The sequence below is a fragment of the Babylonia areolata genome, chromosome 19 (assembly GCF_041734735.1).
Source record: "Babylonia areolata isolate BAREFJ2019XMU chromosome 19, ASM4173473v1, whole genome shotgun sequence".
Classification (NCBI taxonomy): domain Eukaryota; kingdom Metazoa; phylum Mollusca; class Gastropoda; order Neogastropoda; family Buccinidae; genus Babylonia; species Babylonia areolata.
In genome coordinates, this window is record NC_134894.1 from 49,876,209 (window position 1) to 49,898,598 (window position 22,390).

Sequence of the window (22,390 nt, forward strand, 5' to 3'; positions counted from 1 at the left end):
TCCTCGCTTGCGGTCCGAGGGGGAACCTCGCTGTATCCTGGCCGTCGGCGTGTGGGTGAAGTCTGGGTTTACGGGTCGTTCGTCCACAGAGTCCCGGCGAGGGTGGTCCTCGTTGCGTTCTGGCTGTTGTCGGGTAGGTGAAGTCCTGCCTGGCGGTCCGAAGGGGATCTTCCGGCCTCCTTCCTTCCTTCCAATTACATATTGGTTATTCTGTCACTGTATGGAGGACTGGCGTGCAGGATAAGGCGCTAACTCTGTTTTTTTTTTTAAAGTAAAATGATAAATAAAACAAACTGAATGAAAATAAGACCTTTATTTCACAGAATCCAGGCTGGACCACACCGGCAAGCGAAGCGCTCCCCTGGGATAAACCCTGACCGACACAGCTCCAGCCCGTCATTTACTGCTACTTAAGTTGATCCATGATCCCTTCACGGCTGTAAAGATATTACCTAAATCCTCAGTCTCCGGCTCTCTTTCTCAGTCAGTAGAGTCAGTTATCATTTTAGCCGAGCTACTGCGGCACCTTCGATACAAAAGTACCAGTAGTAATGGACTCCACTGCTGTCAGGGGCAGGGTATTCCAGTACCGAATTGTTCTTGGAAGGAATCCTGCCTGTCTGTATTGTGTCCTGCAGAATATTTCAGTGAGACAGCTGTTCAGTCTGTGTGGGCTCGTCACGGTCGTTGTCGCAGCGGTGGTGGGATGAGCTTCTGCTTCAAGGAGGTATGTTTACCTTGTCATGCAGCAGTTTGTACAGCATGGCCAGTCTTGCCGTTTGACTATGATGTCGCTGTTGGAGAGTGGGCCACGAGCTGGTCAATCAAGCATGATGAGCGATTCAACAGTGCTTGACGTGTTTCCGTCCAGTGTAGCGCCACAGTGCGAATCAGTCTTGCTGCACGTCTTTGTATAAGTTGATTCCAGACGGTCAATGTCCTGTTGCCGTCGACATGGATCCCAGACTGATGTTGAAAATTCAACTGAGTACTGGGCGAACGAAGGACTAGTATGCCAGTTCCGTGATGGTATCATAGTGGGACTGAGCTGACGTTTACTGAGATTCCTTCTCAGGAAGCCAAAGGTTTTGTTCACCTTGGAGTAGATGTGCGATACGTTTCTTCCTGAGCTCAGTACTGAAGGTCTTTGCTGACTGTCACTCCAAGGTATTTGATCATGGCGTCCACTGTTTGTATGTGGCCATGCAGCGGTTCATAAGCTTGCTCCCGTGTTTTCCTGCTTCTTGTTACAGGTAGGATGTAGCATTTTCCTGGATAGTGGAACACCACTGATGTCCCAGCTCTTTTTTTTTCTCTCTTTTTTTTTTCTTTTTCTTTTCTTTTTTTTTTCTTTTTTTTCTTTTTTGCTGCCCCATCATCTGCACCGTTTTAGTGGCATTACTCCCACGTCGCTCATTTAGATTCCCCCATACACGGCCACACCCGGCCGGGGTTCGTCCGTCACGGTTCCAGCGTCGACAGTCCGCAGGGAACCATCGATGTTAGGTCGCCAGGAGGCCACACACCAGAGGAGACCATGCACTGCTGCTGAGTCACTTCGGTGGTGTTCAGTGGTGCCTGTTCTGATTTAACGTACTTAGGGCACCACCTACTAAGCCCCCTACTAACGACAATAATGGCTTAGTCGCGGAACCAGACTGAGTAAGACGGTCCCTCCCAGAGTGGAAACCGCCACCACGTCCCTCAAACAACAGCCCCCCGTGAATCTGCCGACACTTAAGACATTGACAGGACTCACCCCAAGCACAGAAGTGGAGGGGTATCGAAACTGAGGTCACCATGAGAGCAGGGCATTAAAGGCCATAGACTATGAGACTGTTTTTGTTTATATTGATGATGATGGAGGAGGAGTATGACGATGACGATGACGATGACGATGTTGCTATGGAGGTCCATTTGGTTTGGGACTGCGTGACAAGGCTGTACTCTACGCTTCCTGTCATAATGATATCCCGGCGTTAACCAGGCCCGAGAGATACAGACACTTGCAGTGTTGGTCAAGTAATTAGAGCAACACACCCAAAGACGCATCCTTGAAGTGGATGACACTTGACTGTGTGGCCCCAGTCTCCCCATTTAAGCCCATAGTACACTCAACTCTAGGTAGGAGCCGGCCACGGGCCGAAAAACCCACCTCCGCTGGGATTCGAACCCACGTCCTCCCAGCCGTCAGTCCGCGACGCTAACCACTTCGCCACGGCTGGTATGTCCTAGCTCTTATCCTACTCAATGAAACTGTGGAGGTCTTGCTGTAGCCAGCTGTACATGATCCTGGAGCGCTGCTACTACCTTGCAGTACTCTGCGAACAGGTGTGCTTTTGTTGCCAGCTTCTCAGGCAGATCATTGCTGTGTCCTGGTTGTTGTTGGGAGGGGGAAGTCCTGGCTGGTGGTCTGATGAGTGTCCTCATTGGGTCCTGCCAGTGGCTGTGGTTGGTAGTCAGTTCTGGTCGTCCATCAGTGGGTGGTGTTCTTTTCTTTAGCAGTGTTGACAGATTCAAACACACACTCCATACGCATGCATACAGCCATGCATACTTCACTCACACACACACTGATTCGCTCGCCGCGGCAGTCGCGCATTCAGAATCAGCCCCAATTTCCCGTGCTCGTGTGGCGCACTGGTTAAAACTACGGAGGCAACGCCCGAGGACAGGAGCCAGAGAGTCGGTCAGGGTTCTCACAGGCCCCAGCCCCCAGGGTGGGGTGGGGCTGGAGGAAATCCTGGACTCCAATGTTGTGGGTTTTTCTGTAAACCCATAGCGGGGTCAGTGTGTTGGCGAGAGCCGAACACTCGCTGAATGTGTGTGCAAGTGTGGCCGCGATTGCTGCCACATGCACATTTGGTCAGTGCCCAGAAGGACATTCCTCAGGACCCTGAGCGGGTTTGCCGGTGGCATGTTAATCGAGGCTTTCTCTCTTCTCCTTGGTCGGGAGAAAGAGCCACCTGTTTGTCTAGCGAACGGGTTATCATACCATAGTATGTTAGTTTCTCAGTTTGAACGCGGGGCCGGGTCTTAAGAGGTGGCATCTTTCAATGGCAGTTCTATCTGCCAGTGATCTCGTTTCCTTTTATCCCACAGTGGGATGGTATTACATGATGGTCAAATCCGCGCCTTTCTCTATACAATCTAGTGGGCCAGATAAAGGATCTCCTCTCGCAAGAACATGCAGGAGGATTTGGAATCGGAAAGTATCGTCACTGCTTGTGATGGCTGGGGCACATCATCAATTCACCGTGGTGCTGGCCATCAGGATGGCCCGGTGTACAGCTCGGCTGTGAAGATACCGTGACTCCCTTGTTCAGGTGGTACATTATTGTGATTTTCAGGCCCGGGATAACCATGGCACATCCTGCTTCTCCACCATCAAGGACAGAGCTGTCCATGACCCGGCATGACATTAACACCATCGTACAGGAGCAGGAAGGACTAGTGGTGTTGGGCGGCTATGGGCCGTCTCAGTCAGTGACTGAAACCAGCTGATTTGATGTCATATACATCCATGAATCATTATAAATGAAAAAAAGAAGTTGTTTTTCAAGCAGTGCGGGGAACAAGAAGGGTCGGGAACTGTGCTCAATGGAACTGGACGATTAGATCTAGGCTGGAGTGGGAAGTCATATATTTAGTTATCATGAGGGAACAGAGCCGGGAAATTCAACGCTTGTGGCCGGGTGGAACGAGTTTCACTGAATCAGTGACTCAAGATAGGTCTGAAGGAGGATAGCAGCCGGATTACTATGATGCATGGATGGCCGTGCTGTGACACCATGTAACTCTTGCCGAGTGGGCTTCGTTGTCACATCAGTGACCATGATCGTCTGGACACTGAGTTGGAAGGCTTTTCCAACACTGAGAGTCCTTCAAACAGTCGCCCGGCCGGGTTTGAAGGAAACTTTTGGGATCGATAATTAATGACGCGGTTTTTCACTCATGAGCCCACTGATTGTGAGTCAGTGTGGTTTGGCACCGGCTGAATAAGTACTGAACAAAAATAAATAAATGGATTATATTTAAGGAATTTTCGTGTTTGCCGAAGTAAAAGTGATGGTGCTTCAAGTTAACTTGAATATTCTACGTTACAGGCACTCCCGGGCAGTTGGTCGAGCTAAAAGACAAATTGCGGCTGTGAATTTACAACTGAACGAATCGGCTGTGTTTCATCAAGTGCCGTCACGGTGAAACACTCAGTGATGAGCAATTCAAGTAAATTGTAATGGTTTTTGCCCACAGCTCTTCGTTGTCATTGATCTTCCACTTAAGTTAGTCAGTGATGCCTCTTCAAACGGCACCGCGGGGAACCGTGAGATAAAACTGATCAAGGCCGCCGGCGGCCCTGCCGACTAGCCGGACGTTCAAGTTGCCGGGGTCAAGCCAGTCATACTGATCATTGGCAGGCACTGATCTGGCAAGCAGATGTGGTTGTAGTGTGATCCTGAACGCAGTGACATCCCTGCGGAGTCCCTGACCGGAGAAATTGACTGAAACTGACTCACTCAGACTAGATTAACAGCTCAGTGATCAGCGCCGGTTCTGATCAGTCTCCAGTGAAATCCAATTCAGTGCTACTCGCCATTACTACCGGTCAATGCCGCACCGGTTATCGAGGATTATGCTCCACAACTGACTCGGCGTATATCAGTATCAGTATCAGTAGCTCAAGGAGGCGTCACTGACTCCGTTCGGACAAATCATCCATATACGCCGCTACTGACACCACATCTGCCAAACCAGATGCCTGACCAGCAGCGTAACCCAACTACGCGCTTTGTCAGGCCTTGAGAAAAAAAGAAGAAAAAGAAAAAGAAAAGAAATTAATAATAATAATAATAATAATGATGATGATGATGATGATGATAATCAGTAAAAACAACAATAAAACTAATAATGATGATAAATAAGCCGCTAATAAGCAACTAGTAAACTATGTAAAACATGCACACACACACACACACACACACACACATCAGTGGCACACACACACACACACACACATACACACCGTCACACACACACAAACACAACAGTGGCACACACACACACACACACACACACACACACACACACACACACACACACACACACGTACACTGCCACACACACTACTGTGAGATATGCGGCAACAAACTGTACATGCAGTTTCACTGACAGATATCGAAAGCACAAACAAATACACATAAACGTACACGAGCCCCGACACACACACACACACACACACACACCCTCCTCCACACACTCATTCCTAGGCTATGTATCGCAGCTTCCACGACACACACACACACAGACACAGACAGAATGCCGGTTAAGACGCTCAGCTGCCAACTGATACTGATAAGTTTGACGGCAAATTCTATGGGAGAAATCCACTCTGACAGGTACGAAAATATATAAGCATTCACTCAAAGACATCCTTGAACAAGTAAAAAGTATCAGCAATTTGAAATCATTCATTTAGGATTTCATCAGCAATTTGAAATCCTAAATGAATAACTTATATATATACTATATATATATATATATATATATATATATATATATATATATATATATATATTATTCATTTAGGATTTTAAATTGCTGATATATATATATATATATATACACTAGTATATATATATATTCCTTGAACAAGTAAAAAGTATCAGCAATTTGAAATCCTAAATGAATTTTATATATATATACGAGTCGTATATATATATATATATATATGTATATATATATATATATATAAACATTGCTCGTGAGCAGTTGCACTGACAGACAACTCCAATTTGACATAATTGTTAGACTAGGACACAAAAAAGCCGCGAGGCTTAACAAACGTCCCAAGAACTGAACTGAGCTGAACTGAGCTATGCTGCTAGTCAAGCAGTCTACAGTACCGGGCAGATACGCCCGGCAGTGTCGTGTAGCGTATATGGATTTGTCCGAACGCGTCCTTAAGAAACTGAAACTGTTACGAATAAAAGTCAATCGTTTGTCCGTTTGCCCTTTTCGACTTGAAGCTGAAGACGATGTGGTTTTCGTGCGGTAAACTACGGTGAGACCAAGTTCGCCACGAATACAAGCAATAATTTGAGGTTAGGTAAAAAGATGTCCTGTTTGGTTTCTACAATTCTACAAAGGGAAGTAACTAGACTGATACACAAGTAATCATGGCGTCTTCAAAGAAGAAACGTGCTCTGGATCCTCATGATCCAGAAAATTTAATGGTGGAGGATGACGAACCCCATCAAGAAAGTGACGATGATGCCACAGATGAAAGTGAAAATGAATTCATGGATCAGGTAAGAAAACGCTATAGAATTACGAAAATAACACTGCGGAGGATGATGGACAGTCACCATTTACCTCTTACTCGTGTGTGTAAACTTACACACAACGTGAGTCATATAACAACACGGTGTTTCGGTTGTCTAAGTGTCCGTGTGTGTGTGTGTGTGTCGCTGTGTGTGTCCGTAGTTAAAATGAACAAATTTATTTTCTCAGCCGTATACATTGTCAATTCCAAATTTGGATTAAACATTTTTTTTAAAAGTTCCTCTCGTACAGTCGTAGTCGTACTCGTACTGGTCAATGACTTCCAGATTACGCTGTATTTCTCGATCATAAAAGGTTTATTTCCTCCAGATCCGCAATACTTTCTTGGGCCATTCATGTTTGTTTTGGGTTTAAACGAGGGCATGACAATTTTATTTCTTGTCCACAGGTAAGGGTAAGACTATACAAGAACAAGAGGCAAAGCCTTCAAGACTCACTTGTGCTTCGCGCTTTATCCATTAAAGGAATCGTGAGAAAAAAAGAGATTCAAAGATTGTTGAAAAGTGCTCTGTATTGAATATGATAGACAAGCTTGGGAGGGAAAAAAAGGCATGCGAGCGGGATCGAACCACGCATGTTCACTTATGATGCAGGCAGACTAATCCCCAAGGCTGTGGCACATCTGATGTCAAATGACTAAATTTAAAACATAAAATAATGTTGACATTTTCTTCTTTATGTGATAAATAGATGTGTTTGTAGTGGACCTAATAATGCCACTTATATCTTGATTATTCTTTTATTTTGGCGGTAAAGGGGACGTTGCCATCACCTTCAAGCACATTGCAACACATAGTAGATCTCTAGATCTGCAGGAACCAGTCTGCTAGGCAAAGGGCTGAAAGAAACAACCAATTCAATTTTTCTTTTATGATAATTACAGTTAATTCAGTGTCGACTTTAGAATATTTATATGCAGTAAACATGTTGATGATGTAGTTAGTATCACTGCAAGTGTTCTGTCCAGAATTTGTGTTTCTTCCTTTTAATTTGAACAAGAAACATGAGGTCATGTCATCTTTGAAAACAAACCTTCTAGTTGGCCAAACTCAGTAGAAAGCGTTTTTTTAGAATTTTCGGATTTCAGAACACATCTCAATGAAATAAGCAGTTAATGATTCAGAACTACGGTTTAATTTGGGATACTTTCAACCTGTTATTGGTATGACTTTGAAGATTTTTTTAAATACTATGTTTAAGCCAATTTTGGTATTGGCAAAGTATTTCCAGAGAAAATGGCAATGTTAAGGTTTACCCCCCCCCGCCCCCAACCCCCCACACAGAAAAATAAACAAAAAAACAAAAAACAACTGAACCCTGGGTTAAAACATAGACTCACTTTGTTTACACAAGTGTGTCAAAAATTCAAGACTGAGTGAGAAACATACACTGTGACATTACACCATCATATTGATTAAAGAGGATGATGACACATAATGACTATTATTGCCAGTCCAAGGCAGCCATCTTGCCTGATAAGTCTTGTCACTTTTGGACTTATGCATTTAGTTGATAATTTTGAGACAGCATGTTATTGAAAGGAGAAGGGGGCTACTAAATTAAATGCAGAGAAAGATTTGTGCATAGTCCTCAATACTTTGTGCGTGGTATCTCCGAAAGAGCATAAAAAATAAATAAATCAGAATTACACAAGGCATGAGCATGTCATTAATCATGTACATACAAAGAGCTGTCAGCTTCTGTAATAATTTGAAGGAAACATTCTGGAGTGCTGAATTATTCTTTTTCATTTTCACAAAATGCGAAAATGAGTAGCTTTTTTTAAATTTTGATTTTTTGGATTATTGTATTGCAAAATGTTGCATTTCTCATTTTTGTCACAACAGATTTCTCTGTGCTGAAATTGGGGCTGCTCTCCCCAGGGACAGCGTGTCACTACATTGAGAGCGCCACCCATTTTTTTGCATTTTTTCCTGCATGTACTGTAGTTTTATTTGTTTTTCTTATTGAAGTAGATTTTTCAACAGAATTTTGCCAGGGACAACCCTTTTGTTGCCGTGGGTTCTTTTATGTGCAGTAAGTGCATGGTGCACATAGGACCTCGGTTTATCGTCTCATCCGAATGACTAGCGTCCAGACCACCACTCAAGGTGTAGTGGAGGGGGAGAAAATATTGGCGACTGTACTGTGATTCAAATCAGTGTGCTCAGATTCTCTTGTTTCCTATGCAGGCACGTCACCTGTAGGTCATCACTCCACTCAGTATCTGTCAATCTATGATTGGACAGACAGGTAATGACGGACCTTAGTCTGCACTGTTTGGGGTGCGAGAAAGTGTCTGAAAGTTGAAAGAATTGGATTTGTAAAGAGTGATGATCTTGTATTATAGGCCACATTGTGTTTTGGTGGTAGGTTGTTGTTACGATTTATAGAAGCTGAAAATCATGATGAAGACAGGGAAAGTTTGAAACTTTGATATATATATAATCATATATATTATGATAATAAAACAATGAAATGCTGATCTATGCAGGCTGCTTAGGATAGAATGACTGTTTCCAGCACACAGCAAACACTCATTATCATTTCTGATGGTGAGCAAAAAATATGATTTGGATCATTATGTACTGGTAACCACCCATCCCCATTTCCTCCCATATAATGATATATCCCTTCGCTATCAGCATTTTCATTTTGTTGTTGTTGTGCAGCTGTAATGACATATGAGCCATGAAGGCTTTTCCTTGTGCAGCAGGAATATTCATGTGAGCCTTGCTGGGTTTGCCTCTTGTTTAGTTTATGATGGAAAAATGGTATCTTTAGACTTAGGATTGAAATTCTGTCCATTTAAAAGGATAGGTGGGGGAAATGAAAATATGAGTTGGAAAGAAGGGAGAAAGAGTGTGGGAGAGGGTATGGAAAGATTAACTCATTAAGGGATGATTGTAGTAGTCATGTTTGTGCTGATTTCAGTTATTAACTGTAGACTTTCAGAATGGATCAGAGTACTTTATTACTGGGTAATGATGCCAGTCTATTTCTGTAACATGCAGAAATATGAGACTGAGAAGACAGAGACTGAGAGAGAGATAGGGGGGAGGGGTGGGTGGGTAAGGAAAGGAAAGCACAGAGAGAGAAAGACACAGACAGAGACCTACAGCAGAATTAAGACATCACTGTCAACTCATTGTCTTCTTTTTCTTCTTCAGCGTTCATGGGCTGCAACTCCCACGTTTACTCATATGTACATGAGTGGGCTTTTACATGTATGACCATTTTTACCCTGCCAGGTAGGGAGCTACACAACGCTTTCAGGGATAACTCATTGTCAAAATGGAGGGGGAAGAAGATGATATTAACAGGAGTGGCATTTTGATGACCCTACAAGTACAAAGGGAAGTGAAAAAGTGCAAGTACTCAGCAAGAAGAAACTGAATCTGCTTTGTATTCAAATTTCAATATTCAGTGGAGTTGGATTTCATTATGTGTAGTACAGGTCTGCATTCTGGATTATTCTCTCTCCAGACATTTGTTAAACTGACTTCTTTGGTCAGTGGGCTCTCTGGCTCTTGGGAAGCTGGGTTGTTGTTGTGAATGTAATGAAAACAAGTAATACTGGAGTCATTGTGAATGCAGTATATTCCAGTCACCTGTGGACCACAGTAATATTGTTATTCGTATAGCTTTGAACTTGTTACATTCTTTGTGTCTGCTAGAGAACACTGGGTCCTCTTTCTTTAGGCCATAGACATTCACTGGGAAGAAATCTTTCTTAGATTAAACATTTTGATTGATTTAAACTATTTTGCTCTCCAGAACTGATTAGAGATTAAACAATAAATTTTTATGTTTGCTTGATGGTGATTATACTATAGATGTCTTTCAGAATCATCTCAATTTATGAATTATTTGTATTTGTATTTCTTTTTATCACAACAGATTTCTCTGCTCTCCCCAGGGAGAGCGCGTCGCTGCACTACAGCGCCACCCCTTTTTTTTCCTGTGCGCAGTTTTATTTGTTTTTCCTATCGAAGTGGATTTTTAACAGAATTTTTCCTGGAACAACTTTTTGTTGCTGTGGGTTCTTTTACATGCGCTAAGTACATGCTGCACAGGGGACCTCGGTTTATCGTCTTATCTGAACGACTATCGTCCAGACCACCACTCAAGGTCTAGTGGAGGGGGAGAAAATATTGGCGGCTGAGCCGTGATTTGAACCAGCGCGCTCAGATTCTGTCGCTTCCTAGGCGGACGCGTTACCTCCAAGCCATCACTCCACAATAATAACTTATAATAACTTATATTGTTATAAAGTTATATTTTGTTACATCTGGGAACAGGAAGTCCAGGTGGAGTTTGAGGCCAGGCCACCTGAAGACAGTGACTTCCATGGGATAAAAACACTCCTCCAACAGGTCTGTTGTGTTAGTTGTGTGTGTGTGTGTGTCACTGTGTCAGTGTGTGTTTGTTACTGTGTGTGTGTGTGTCATTGTGTGTGTGTGTGTGTGAATATAGTGTGTGTGTGTGTGTGTGTGTGTGTGCTCCCTTTCCATACAGTGTGTGTGTTTGTGTGCGTGTGTGTGTGTTTGTGTGTGCAATATACTATAGCTGCATTTGTAATTAGAATAAGATGACAGATGCAATAGTCAAGTACAGAAGTAGTGTCGGATTTTGGACTGGGGCTCCTGGCTTTGGTGTTGGTGCACCTACCAACTGGGTTGAAAGTGGATTTTTCTTATCTTGCAGGTCAACATGCCGGCCTGATTGCGCCTCAGCCCCCTTTATACATACAGGAAAATAAAATACATATACATGAATTTTACTTTAAAGATCATGAAATCCATGTCAGTGTTCACTTGGTGAAAGAAACAAGACATACCTAGCATACACCCCAAAGTGGGGTATGGCTGCCTATATGGCTGGGTAAAAACTGTTAAGTGTTACACATTATATATATATATATATATATATATATATATATATATATATATATATATATGTAAGAGTTTACTCATGGATGCAAATGAGCCCAGGGACACAGAAAGCGTACAGATACACTATGATCCATTCACATCTTGTATTCCTGTTAGGGTTTGATGGAGCAGTGCCATTTCATAATCAGTGATGAACATGGCCTTAATATTGTTTAAAATGATGATTTACATGCTGTGCAAGTAATAACAGTAAACGAGAATAAAATAAGAATTACAAGATGGGCCTGTTCCTTTTTTTTTCTTTTTCTTTTTTTATATATATATTTTCAAACATTTCTTAGTTAAACACTCCAAGAGCACTATACAATCACCTGGAACTGTGGTCTTGTAGTGTTTTATTCAATGTTATGAACATGAGTAAAATTGTGTTTTTGTTTTTAGTGTACAGTATGACAGTTTTAATTCTTTGGTTATTTGCAATTGCTGTAAAAGTGTATTGTTTATTATTAATTTTCAGCTTTTCCTGAAAGCAAACATCAACCTGTCAGATTTTACAGACATTATCATCTCACAGAACTACGTGGGAGGCGTGATCAAGGTATATTCACTATATTGTGACATAATGTTGGAAGTGTAGTGGCCACTTCAATATTTCATTTCTTGAACTTGAAGGCAGTAAATATTTTGCTGACATATGCAAGCAAAGTGAATCTATTCTATACATATAATCGCCCTGTTTCAGTTGTCTGTGTGTCTGTCCATTGAATGTTTTGATAAACTTAAATGTTGGTATTTTATCAGGAACTACAAAGTCTGTTGACTTGAAACTTGGCAATGTTACTGGTAGTGATAATTGATATTGCCTCTCTGGTCATCCTCATAAGAACGACCATGTACAACAACATTATAGAAAAATTATCGTATAAGTGGATCATATGAACATTTTTTTTTTTTTTTAGAGTTCAATTTATCTGCTCCAGGAATTTTTGAAGATCTGGATGAAAGAAAAGGTATAGATCTACAAGTGGGTCATGAATACAGAAATGTCCTTATGACAAATCAGGGTTTATTTCATATTAACAGAGGATTTGGTGATGTATTCAGATTTCTAAAGGAAATCCAGTAGTCTTAGGTCTCTGACCTTTCCACCATGTTTGAATCATTGTCAGTGAATATGAATCAAATAACATGCATTGAACTGATGGAAATGTTTGGACTGGCAAATGGAAAGCATGACAGCAAATGCATAATGCTCAGTCTGTTTGACTGAGACAGTGTGAGTTAACTGCTGCTGAGGTTGTGAATATCAGTCTTTATTTTCATCAGTCACACACGTGTTCAGCGTTTAACTTTTAGTTCGTCGCAGTAGCGAACTTGACCTGGCGTTCAACTCGGGAGGGAAAGGCACCGATTAAAAATAACACGCAGCAGCTGGGATGGTTAGAACTTTGGCCTGGAAGAGATAGCTGCACAAAGCGCCATGAGTGCTCTTCCATGTTGCGCCTCTAGCTGTAACCAGCTGTTTTGATGGAGAAAGACCAGCAGAGCGGTGTGTGCTGTACCCAGTGATGGCAGCGGCCACAGAGAGAAAACAGCACATCTTCTTTAACATCTGATAACACGTTGCTTGTCACCACAACCGTTTTATTAACAGTACAGTTTTAAAGAATACAGTCTTAGCTTCAAAACAATAGGAAACTTGATTATGAACATCCGATCATTTTTCTCAGGATACCTGTTCGAAAAAGTAGGCATGCTTATCACCACTTTGTTAACACATGCATTCTGACACGTTTTGAACACACTAAATCTAATTTACACAGAGTTAACACAGCACACAAAACGCATTCTGAGCACAGTATAATACAATGGCATGCTGCTCACTAACCTGTGTTGACCATTGAAAAGTCTGGGAGAAGCTGTAGCGTGTCAAAGGATTCAACTATTGTAGCTTGTGCAAGTACTCCACTGACACTCACTGATTCAGTCAATCATACACATGGAAGTGAATAACAGTCACGACACATATCTGGATAGCAGCTTTAGTATTTTGAAGAAACAAAATCAGTGTCTGCTGACTGGTTTGTGAAAGTGGTGGTCATCACCATTCAGTCATTGGCAGTAATCACTAAACTGATTATTCTGTCAGAAGAAAGGACTGACACATTATCAAAAAGTCCTAATCAATTATCCACTTCATAAATTGCCTAACAGTTAACGTGGTCAAGTGTGGAGCTGCAAGCAGGTTACTACTTTTCACTCTTCACCCCCAGCAAGCTGGGTGGGCTAGCTTGCCCTGACGGAGCGAAAGTCAGAGACAAAGTGAGATGAAGATAAGAAAATAGACACAGAGGGGGGAGGGATGGTGACGGAGAGTGTGAGTGAGATAAACAGATGGGGATAAGAGAATAGAAAGAGAGAGAGGGTGGTGGTGGAGAGCGAGTGAAAAAGGCAAAGAGGGATGAGGATAAGAGAACAGAAAGAGAGGGGGGCGGAGAGAGAGTGAGTGAGACACACACAGAGAGGGGAGGGGTGTGGGGGGGAGAGAAAAAGAAAGCTGTGGATAAGAGAATAGAGAGACAAAGTAAAGAAAGAGGGGTGACTAAATGGAGAGCGAGTACGATAAGAGGAGGCAAAGAGAGAGATAAGAGAAAAAGGTGGTGAGAGTAGAGTGGCACAGGAATGGGGAGAGAGAGAGAGAGAGAGAACAATTTCTTTAATTCAGATAAAGAGATAGAGAAAACAATTTATTTAATAATCCAGAGAGAGAGAGAGAGAGAGAGAGAATGATTTAGTTAATTTGGACAAAGAGAGAGAGAGTAAAATGAATAAATGCAAGACGAGAGATGCGGTGCGAAGAATGAGTGATGAGAGAGAGAGAGCAGGATATAAGTGGACAGCACGTGTTGAAAGAAACAGAAAGAAGAATGAAAGAAATAAGAAAGACAAACAGAAAGGATGACAGATTCTGGTCCTCTGGTGAGAGAGAGACAAAGAATGAATGAATGAATACTGAATGAAAAAGTACAAAAAAAGAGAAAAAAAAGATATAAGAGAGAGGGTGGTGAACTAAGAAAAACAAAGAGTAAGCAAGAGAAAGAGAGGGAAGAAAACAGAACAAAATATGGAAGGAAAGAAAGAAAATGAGAGAGAAGAGGAAGTGAAGGAAACCCTACTCAAGATTTTCTGCTGTGAAAAATACACCACTGCCAGTCACAGTTGCCAGCAAACAGTTCTCACAAATAAATGCTGTGATATTAAAAGACCGGTTCCTATGGAGAAAGGTACTACCATCACCAGAAAGAGAAATGTCTGAACTATCCAACAGTACAAACTTTAATGCCACAGAATCTCACGTATGCTCACAAAACAAACAAAACAAAACAAAACAATCAAACAAAAAAAGATCTCCCAAGTTTGTCAGCACACTGAAATTTTCAAATACTGTCGAATGAATTTAATGTAATAATAAGCAACTCCCCCAAAAGGCGCGGGGAAACTGTCGCATTTTAATATAAGACAAAGAAGGGTCAGAGGAGGGTTAGGCGGGCACAGCGGCCGAACGAGTTTACACTATCAGTGCTGTTTGCGGGAGCTCACTGTCGGCTGAGTGTACGGTTCTGTTTAGAACTTGGACATCTGTGGTCAGCATAAAAAAGTCGCATTCTCGGTATGGGGTATATATGTTTACGCAATGATAATATAAAATATGAAAAGGAAAACTATTAATTTTAAAGTTTGGAGGAGCTGCTTATTATTACATTAAATTCATTCAACAGTATTTGAAAATTGTGTTTTGACAAACGTGGGAGATCTTTTTTTGTTTGATTGTTTTGTTTAACCTTTCATTTTATATAGATATTGAGACTTGGTGGATCTCTCTCTCTCTCTCTCTCTCTCTCTCTCTCTCTCTCTATATATATATATATATATATATATATAATATATATATATATATATATATATACACACACACACACATACATACTTTCTTTGTTTTCTTCTGCTGAAAGCAACAGAGGTGTGAAGGCTCTAGTCTTGTTTTTACTTTATTTAGTTATGATACTGAAAAAGGTAAACTTGATTTTGAATCTGTTTTCTTATTTACATTGTGATCATATTGGTTTTGCATCCTTTACTTCAAAAAAATAATGAAATGGTCCCATAGCCCTTTATGGCCATCAGGGCTGTGAATTCATATCCACTGTGTCCAGAGCTAGACTTAGGAAGGCAGGGCCAAAAGGAAGGCAGGGCCTGATCCTCTCCTTTCGCCCTTTAAACCTTCCCCAACCAAGTCAGGTATTCATTCACACCTGTGTGGAGTGAGGGAAATAGAGATTAAAGTTCCTTTTCCAAGGACACAGCACCAGATCAAAATGGGGGAGCCCTAATCACTGAATCAGAAGTCCAATGCCTTACCAAGTCCGCCACAGCTCCCATAGGGGTTTTGAATGGAATTGCTTTTTGATGTGGTTACAGCCCTTAGACAGTCTCTGCAGCTGGCTGGGATATGTATTTTTCTTAACTTATTGAGATATGTAATATATTGAGAGAGATGTGAGTGTGTGTGATTTTGTTCTAATTAATCTTTAATTTCCAAGTTGATTCTTCACTCCCTGCTATGTTTTTAAAAAGCACAAGCACATGAATCAGTGAATGTGCACACATTGCATTCATATTTGTATTTCATTGTATTGTTATGCACAGACACACTATGCACACATGCATGCATACACACTAGGGTACATACATGTATCATATGTGGTATTGGTGGCAACTGTTGATTGAACTCTACACACACACACACACAAACACACACACACAGAGTAAAAATGTTACATGCATCTGTGGTAAGCAGTTCAGCTTGCATCATTGTTTGTTTCACTGTCAGCAGTTACGTACCTTCTTGCCCAAGTATTTCAAAGAGAATAATTATTCTGCAGATGATTTTTGTAAAGTTATTTCTGACGAGGTTCTTATGGTCGAACTTTCACAGGCATTAATTCATAGCCCTATTTCTACATTCCTTTAATGCACTTCAGAATTGTGTTAATGGTTTCTGATCATTATTATTATTATTGAATTGTTACTGTTAAATGTAATCGCATGTTAGTTATGCATTTTACGGTAGTTTTCTAGTTTACCTTTTCTGTTTTCCTCCACACTTCTTCTGACACCCGTATGCTTAGGATCCCTCCTGCTCAAACCAAAACATATGGCCAACACAGTTTTTCATACCAAGCCCCCTTTCTTTGGAATCAACTTCCTCAGCCTCTCTGTCACTCATCTTCGCTGCAATCTTTCATATCCAGTCTGAAGACCCACCTTTTCCCTTCCTGATTAATTCTCAACAGCTCGTCCCTTTCCAGTATGAACTAAAATGACTATAAATCTAAATGACCATTGGTGACTGAGTGAGTTTTGATAGTTTCAAAATTTGTTGGTAGTATTTTTGATTGTGTACTATTTACGATTGTGTGCTATGACTTGTGTGTGTGCGTGCGCGTGTGTATTGTGGGTGTGTGTGTGGGTGTCGGGGGGGGGGGGGGGGAAGGGGGGGGGGTGATGAATAATTTTTAATGTTTGGTGCCTTGTGTTCAATTTTTCCTTTTAGATATTTACATATGTGTTCTATTTGTAAACGCCTAGGGCTTATTCTCAAGATTAGGCATAAATGCTCATAATAATGATAATGATAATGTGCAGCAAGTGGATGTGGATGAGGAGGATGACGATTCCATGGATGATGACAGTGGAGACTCTGTATTTGGTATTGTCACAGCCATCAATCTTACAGACAAGAAGGTACTGCATGAGTTTGGGTTAGTTGGGCTGGATAGAAGATTTTGATAGAGAAAATTTAAGAAACCATGGAAAGAAAAATAAATGTATGCATCCGCATGTTTAGGAAAGCCTTGCTTTAACAATATATAAAGTAACAAGATTCCATGACTGACAAAATCAGAGATTCTGTATTTGGTCTTATCACAGCAATGTACATGTGTGTAAACCAGATGTGTCTTTGACTCCCTTGTTTTAATTATCTGTGTATATTTCTATGTGTGTTTGTATGTGTATGTGGTTTGTGTATGTATGTGTGAGCACCTAACGTCTTGCACAAGTGCAGCAGACTTGGAGACTTCGCATATATTCAGTGGAGTGATGGCCATGAGGTAACACGTCCGCCTAGGAAGCGAGAGAATCTGAGCGCGCTGGTTTGAATCATGGTTCAGCCGCCGATATTTTCTCCCCCTCTACTAGATCTTGAGTGGTGGTCTGGACGCTAATCATTCGGATGAGACGATAAACCTAGGTCCTGTGTGCAGCATGCACTTAGCACACGTAAAAGAACCCACAGCAACAAAAGGGTTGTTCCTGGCAAAATTCTGTAGAAAAATCCACTTCAATAGGAAAAACAAATAAAGCTGCACGCAGGAAAAAATACAAAAAAATGGGTGGTGCTGTAGTGTAGTGATGCGCTGTCCCTGGGGAGAGCAGCCCGAATTTCACACAGACAAATCTGTTGTGATAAAAAGAAATACAAATACAAATATTTCTTTTCTCCCTTTCCTTCCACCCTTGTTATTTTCCTTCTGATGTCTTGTATTCTTTCTTGTTTCATTTCTTCTTTTCTTGGATTCCTTTCTAAGTTTCAGCACATTAGCCATGAGGGCTTTGCCGCTTGTTACTGTTAAAATCTTCAACTCCAATGTGAAGTCAGTTCTGCTGTACGGATGCGAGACATGGCGGACAACACAGACAATGCAGCAGAAGATTCAGATATTCTTCAACACCTGTCTGAGGCACATCTACAAGATCCGATGGCAGGAGAAGATTCGAAATGAAGATCTGTGGGAGTGAGCAAGACAGGAACCAGTGGCCAAGCAGATACTGCGAAGGAAGTGGGGCTGGATCGGACACACCCTCAGGAAGCCACTGTCCAGCATCACACGCCAAGCCCTGAACTGGAACCCGCAGGGAAAGAGGAAGAGAGGCCGGCCTCGCAGCAGCTGGAGGCGAGATACCGAGGCAGAGCTGAAGCAGCAAGGGACCAACTGGACTGGAATGGCCAGAACAGCCCAGAACAGAGTGTGATGGCGAGGGGTCGTCGATGGCCTATGCTCCACCAGGAGCGATGGGCAAAATGATGAAATGAATGAACTGTTATAATGCAGCCTTTTAGGTGCTCAGCCAGTATCTGATGGTGGTGCTGAGAGAACAAAAAGATCATCTTTTTGCTTTTGTTTTCCGTTTGTACCGTTTTTTCTCCTCATTTTGCTTTCTTTCTGCGTATCTCATATGCAATGAGAAAATGGCAGGCTGCTCTATTGTAAAGACTTGCTCACAAGAGCATGCATGTGCACACTTACAAACACATTGCACAGTTTACAGTATATAGAGTAATAGACACATAATTCGCTTAAGGACATGAGCAGCATTTCTTTTTCAGATATATGCATGGATGTAGTTTTATCAATCACAAAGTACTTGATGCAATCTTGAGGCATGACACACGCTTAGTGCTTCAGGCATGTGTATGGAAAGCTGTACTTTTTTTTTTTTTTTTTAATGTGTGCTGATTAGTGTGGGACATTTCTGTATGAACTTTTGAATATTTTTTTTACATGTGAGTGTTAGCATGTTGATTTTTTGTTGTTTTTTTTGCTGTATTGTATCATTTATGATTTATTGGTCATCTTGGAAAGCATTTTTGGATAGGCACAATATAAATTAGGACAAAATTAACCATTACATAAATCTTCAATTTTGAAGTAATCACCAACAACATATAGATGAACATTGGTTAATGATATTATCGTCTGTTGCAGGACAAAGAGTGCATTAAGCAGCTGATCAACACCCTGACATCTCACTGCCAGTCAGTGGCCCCTGAAGTGGGGGGGAAAGTGACCGAGTTGCTGCACCAGACAGAGAACCATGTAGGTTTCTTTCTGAATGAGCGCTTCATCAACATCCCTCCACAGATTGCTGTGCCATCTTTTCAGTCTCTTAGGTTAGTAAAAAAAAAATTATAAAAAAAAAATTATTGCTTGTGAAAAGGAGCAGCATGCCATCATAAAAATCAAAGGAACAGTATTATAACTTTATCATTTATGTATTCATAGATGTTATCAAGTCTAGTTAGGTACTCAGTGACAAAAGCAAGCAAACAAACAAAAGCAAGCATGCTATTACTATTCATTTGATTTGCTGGCTCGTCTTTTAACATAGTGATTCTATGCAGTCAACCTGATTCAGTGTGTGTGTGCATATATATATATATATATATATATATGTGTGTGTGTGTGTGTGTGTGTCTGTCATTATTGGGAAAGAAACTTCCCCAACACAGAAAAATGTATAAAGCATGGTTGAATTCTCCATGTGAGTAGGAATGTAAATTAGTAAATTTAGTCCTGTATTTTTTCTCTGTCTCAGTGGAAAGATGTATGATTGCTTATGTTGTTATGTGTATATATTGTTTTGTGTACGTAAGACAAGGACTGAAGGAGAAAATCTTTCTCGTGCTCAATCTTCATCATATTTCAAGAACTTTGAAGACCATTTTTTACAGAACTGCTGTAACATTGGCATTGATGGAGATGAATTGTTTTACTGTTAGATTTACTGTTTCTTTCATAGCATATGATCTCTTCTTCTCGTTCACTTCTTCACAGTGTAAGTTCAGCTTGGCTAATGAATGATAGCATATTTCTTCTTTGTTCGTGGACTGCAACTCCCGCGTTCACTCGCATGTACATGAGTGGGCTTTTACGTGTATGACCATTTTTACCCGGCCATGTAGGCAGCCATACTCCGTTTTTGGTGGTGAATGATAGCTTATGATGCACTTTTACTGACATTTTCAACAGATTGTATAGTTTGCAATGCACATCTAGCTTTAGATCTATTATAAAGAAAAAGAACAAAACTTGATCTTTGGTTCACATTTGAAAACAAGGTAAATCTGTGTAGTAATTCTGTTTGTTGCGTGTGTGGTGTGTGTGTGTGTGCGCGCACATATAACTTCAGCAGTGTAATTTTCTCTTCATTCTTTAGTTTTAAAATGGGAAAAAGTGGAAAATGCCACATAAGGACTTATTCAGTGAATGCCACTTTCTAGAGTGTCTACTGCCAACATATTGTTCCAACAATAATTCAGAATTTAGCTTGGGCTAACTGTGACACGTACATTTTGGACATTCTTGCAATGACCTGGCTGCTAAAAATTGGGACAGTTTGTACTGAACATACCTTTTTAAGTTCCTTCCTTCCTTCCATATAGTGACAACAATCACATTTTGATTCTTCTGTCACTGTAGTTGTAAGTTTTATTAACTGGAAGAAAACTTGAGGTTTTATGTTGCCTCTTTTCTAGCAAGAAACAAAGGAGTACCATAAACATGTAACTCCAGCTCATTTTCATAGACATGTATTTTTTAACTTCATGTTCAGTGTGGTAATTTCTGATTTCTATTATTGTTGTGTTGTTCTTTCACAGTAGCAATTTTAATTGCAAATGATGTTTTTCCTATTTGCAGGAAGGACCTGGAAAAAGCCAACGAGAAGAAAAGAAATTACTCTTTCAAACACCTGATTATGCTGTGTAAAACTTATCAGTTGAAAGGAGCTTCAAAAACCAGTGATAGTTCTTTGTTTTTCTCCAATGGAGAAGAAGAACTGATTGCAGAGGTAGGCAGATTTCATTTTGTGTGTGTGTTATTTTTTCTTCCCAAAATGTATGTTCTGTGTTGGTGTGAGCTTGTGTGCCTTTGAGAGAGGAGGAGGCATCTTTGCTTTGATTCAGGCATGGTTTTCTTGGTTTCTAAATGCACTGCAAACTGAATAGAAACATTGGGGCAGATCACTTTTGATGACAGGCAGGCAGGCTAGGTAAGTCCTGCACTTTTCTTGTAGATCGGGTGAATAATAAAGAACAAATGTTGATGGTGACATTTCTAACAGCAGAGCTCTGGTGTTGACAGATGAGTGACATACAGGTGACGTGGTCAGTAGCAGACGAGCGAGATGGTGTGGCTGATGGACGGTGGGATGAGGACGAGATGGAAGCCACTCGCACTTTGTTGGTTTTCTCTGCTGACAAACTGGATGCTATCATTTCCAGATTGGAGAAAGAACTTGCAACATGAGTGTTTGAATAAACTTTTGTTTGTATAAACTTCTTGTTGAACTGGTTTTCTTTTTTTAATAAGCAAAGGAATTGTGAGGTCTGTTTTCAGAAATGGGAATGTGAAATTTGTACATATGTGCATTGCTGGCCTGGACTGTGAAGTCGTCAAAAATAATAAAAGTTTTAGTATGAACTCTGCGTATGTGATAGAGCAAAATTTGGCACTGAATATCGTTACTAATAGCCTGGCACTTTTTCCATATCAGTGTTGTTAATGTTACCTGAGGGTTGTCTGCTATATATAAACATTGTGCATAATTCCTTCATTGATGAAGATATCAGATACTTGATGAATATACTGAGGGTGATGTTTTGCAGAGAGGCGAGATCGTAGGTGTTGCAAGCAAAGGAGATAGAGAGCAGAATAGGAGGCTTAGTGTACTGCGTGTCTGACACACAGTTGAACTCAAAGACAAACCATCCGCTTTGGGAAGGGATGGGTGGTAATGAAGGGAGTGGGACAAAAAGCATGAAACACTGGTGAGCATGGTTGTAGAAAAGTACACTCGCATCAGACAAGGGGATCAGTTATTGCACTCGGGTGAGGTATGAAGGCTTCTCACTTCACTGCACTGTTTGCCATTTGTTACTGCTAACCTGTTTGATATTGACCAAGAAGTAAACATGAAATTAGTGGACATTGCACAGGCATGAGTGGTAGTAGAAAGCTGTGTTTGATGGGATGTGTGATGGGATGGTGTGTGTGTGTGAAAGAGTGTCAGCGGAGATTAGAAAAGAGAGATAAACCACTCGCGGCAGGCCCCTTCTTACTGTCTATAACAGTGCTGAAGCCGTTTTGGGGCACACACGCAGTGCGGAAGGATGGGGGTAAATCACCCTCTCCTTCCCCACCTGAAGGAAACTAGTCGGTTCTGACGGTTCAGCTGCAGTAAAGCGAAAGTTAAGTTATGCCTGGAATTTCCCACGTGTAGTAAGATTCGCTGTATACAATGAAAACCGA

At 41.2% G+C, this 22,390-nt stretch overlaps 1 protein-coding gene across 1 annotated transcript; it reads left to right on the forward strand.

Annotated features, from left to right (window-relative positions):
• The first annotated feature begins 6,153 nt into the window (after nucleotides 1-6,153).
• On the forward strand, nucleotides 6,154-22,067 carry LOC143293815 (protein BCCIP homolog). The gene is made up of 7 exons (XM_076605084.1): nucleotides 6,154-6,308; nucleotides 10,644-10,718; nucleotides 11,755-11,835; nucleotides 16,944-17,042; nucleotides 19,067-19,251; nucleotides 20,780-20,930; nucleotides 21,224-22,067. Exons 1-7 carry the CDS (start codon nucleotides 6,177-6,179, stop codon nucleotides 21,386-21,388), a joined length of 888 nt encoding a protein of 295 aa, XP_076461199.1. The 5' UTR covers nucleotides 6,154-6,176; the 3' UTR covers nucleotides 21,389-22,067.
• The last annotated feature ends 323 nt before the right edge of the window (nucleotides 22,068-22,390 follow it).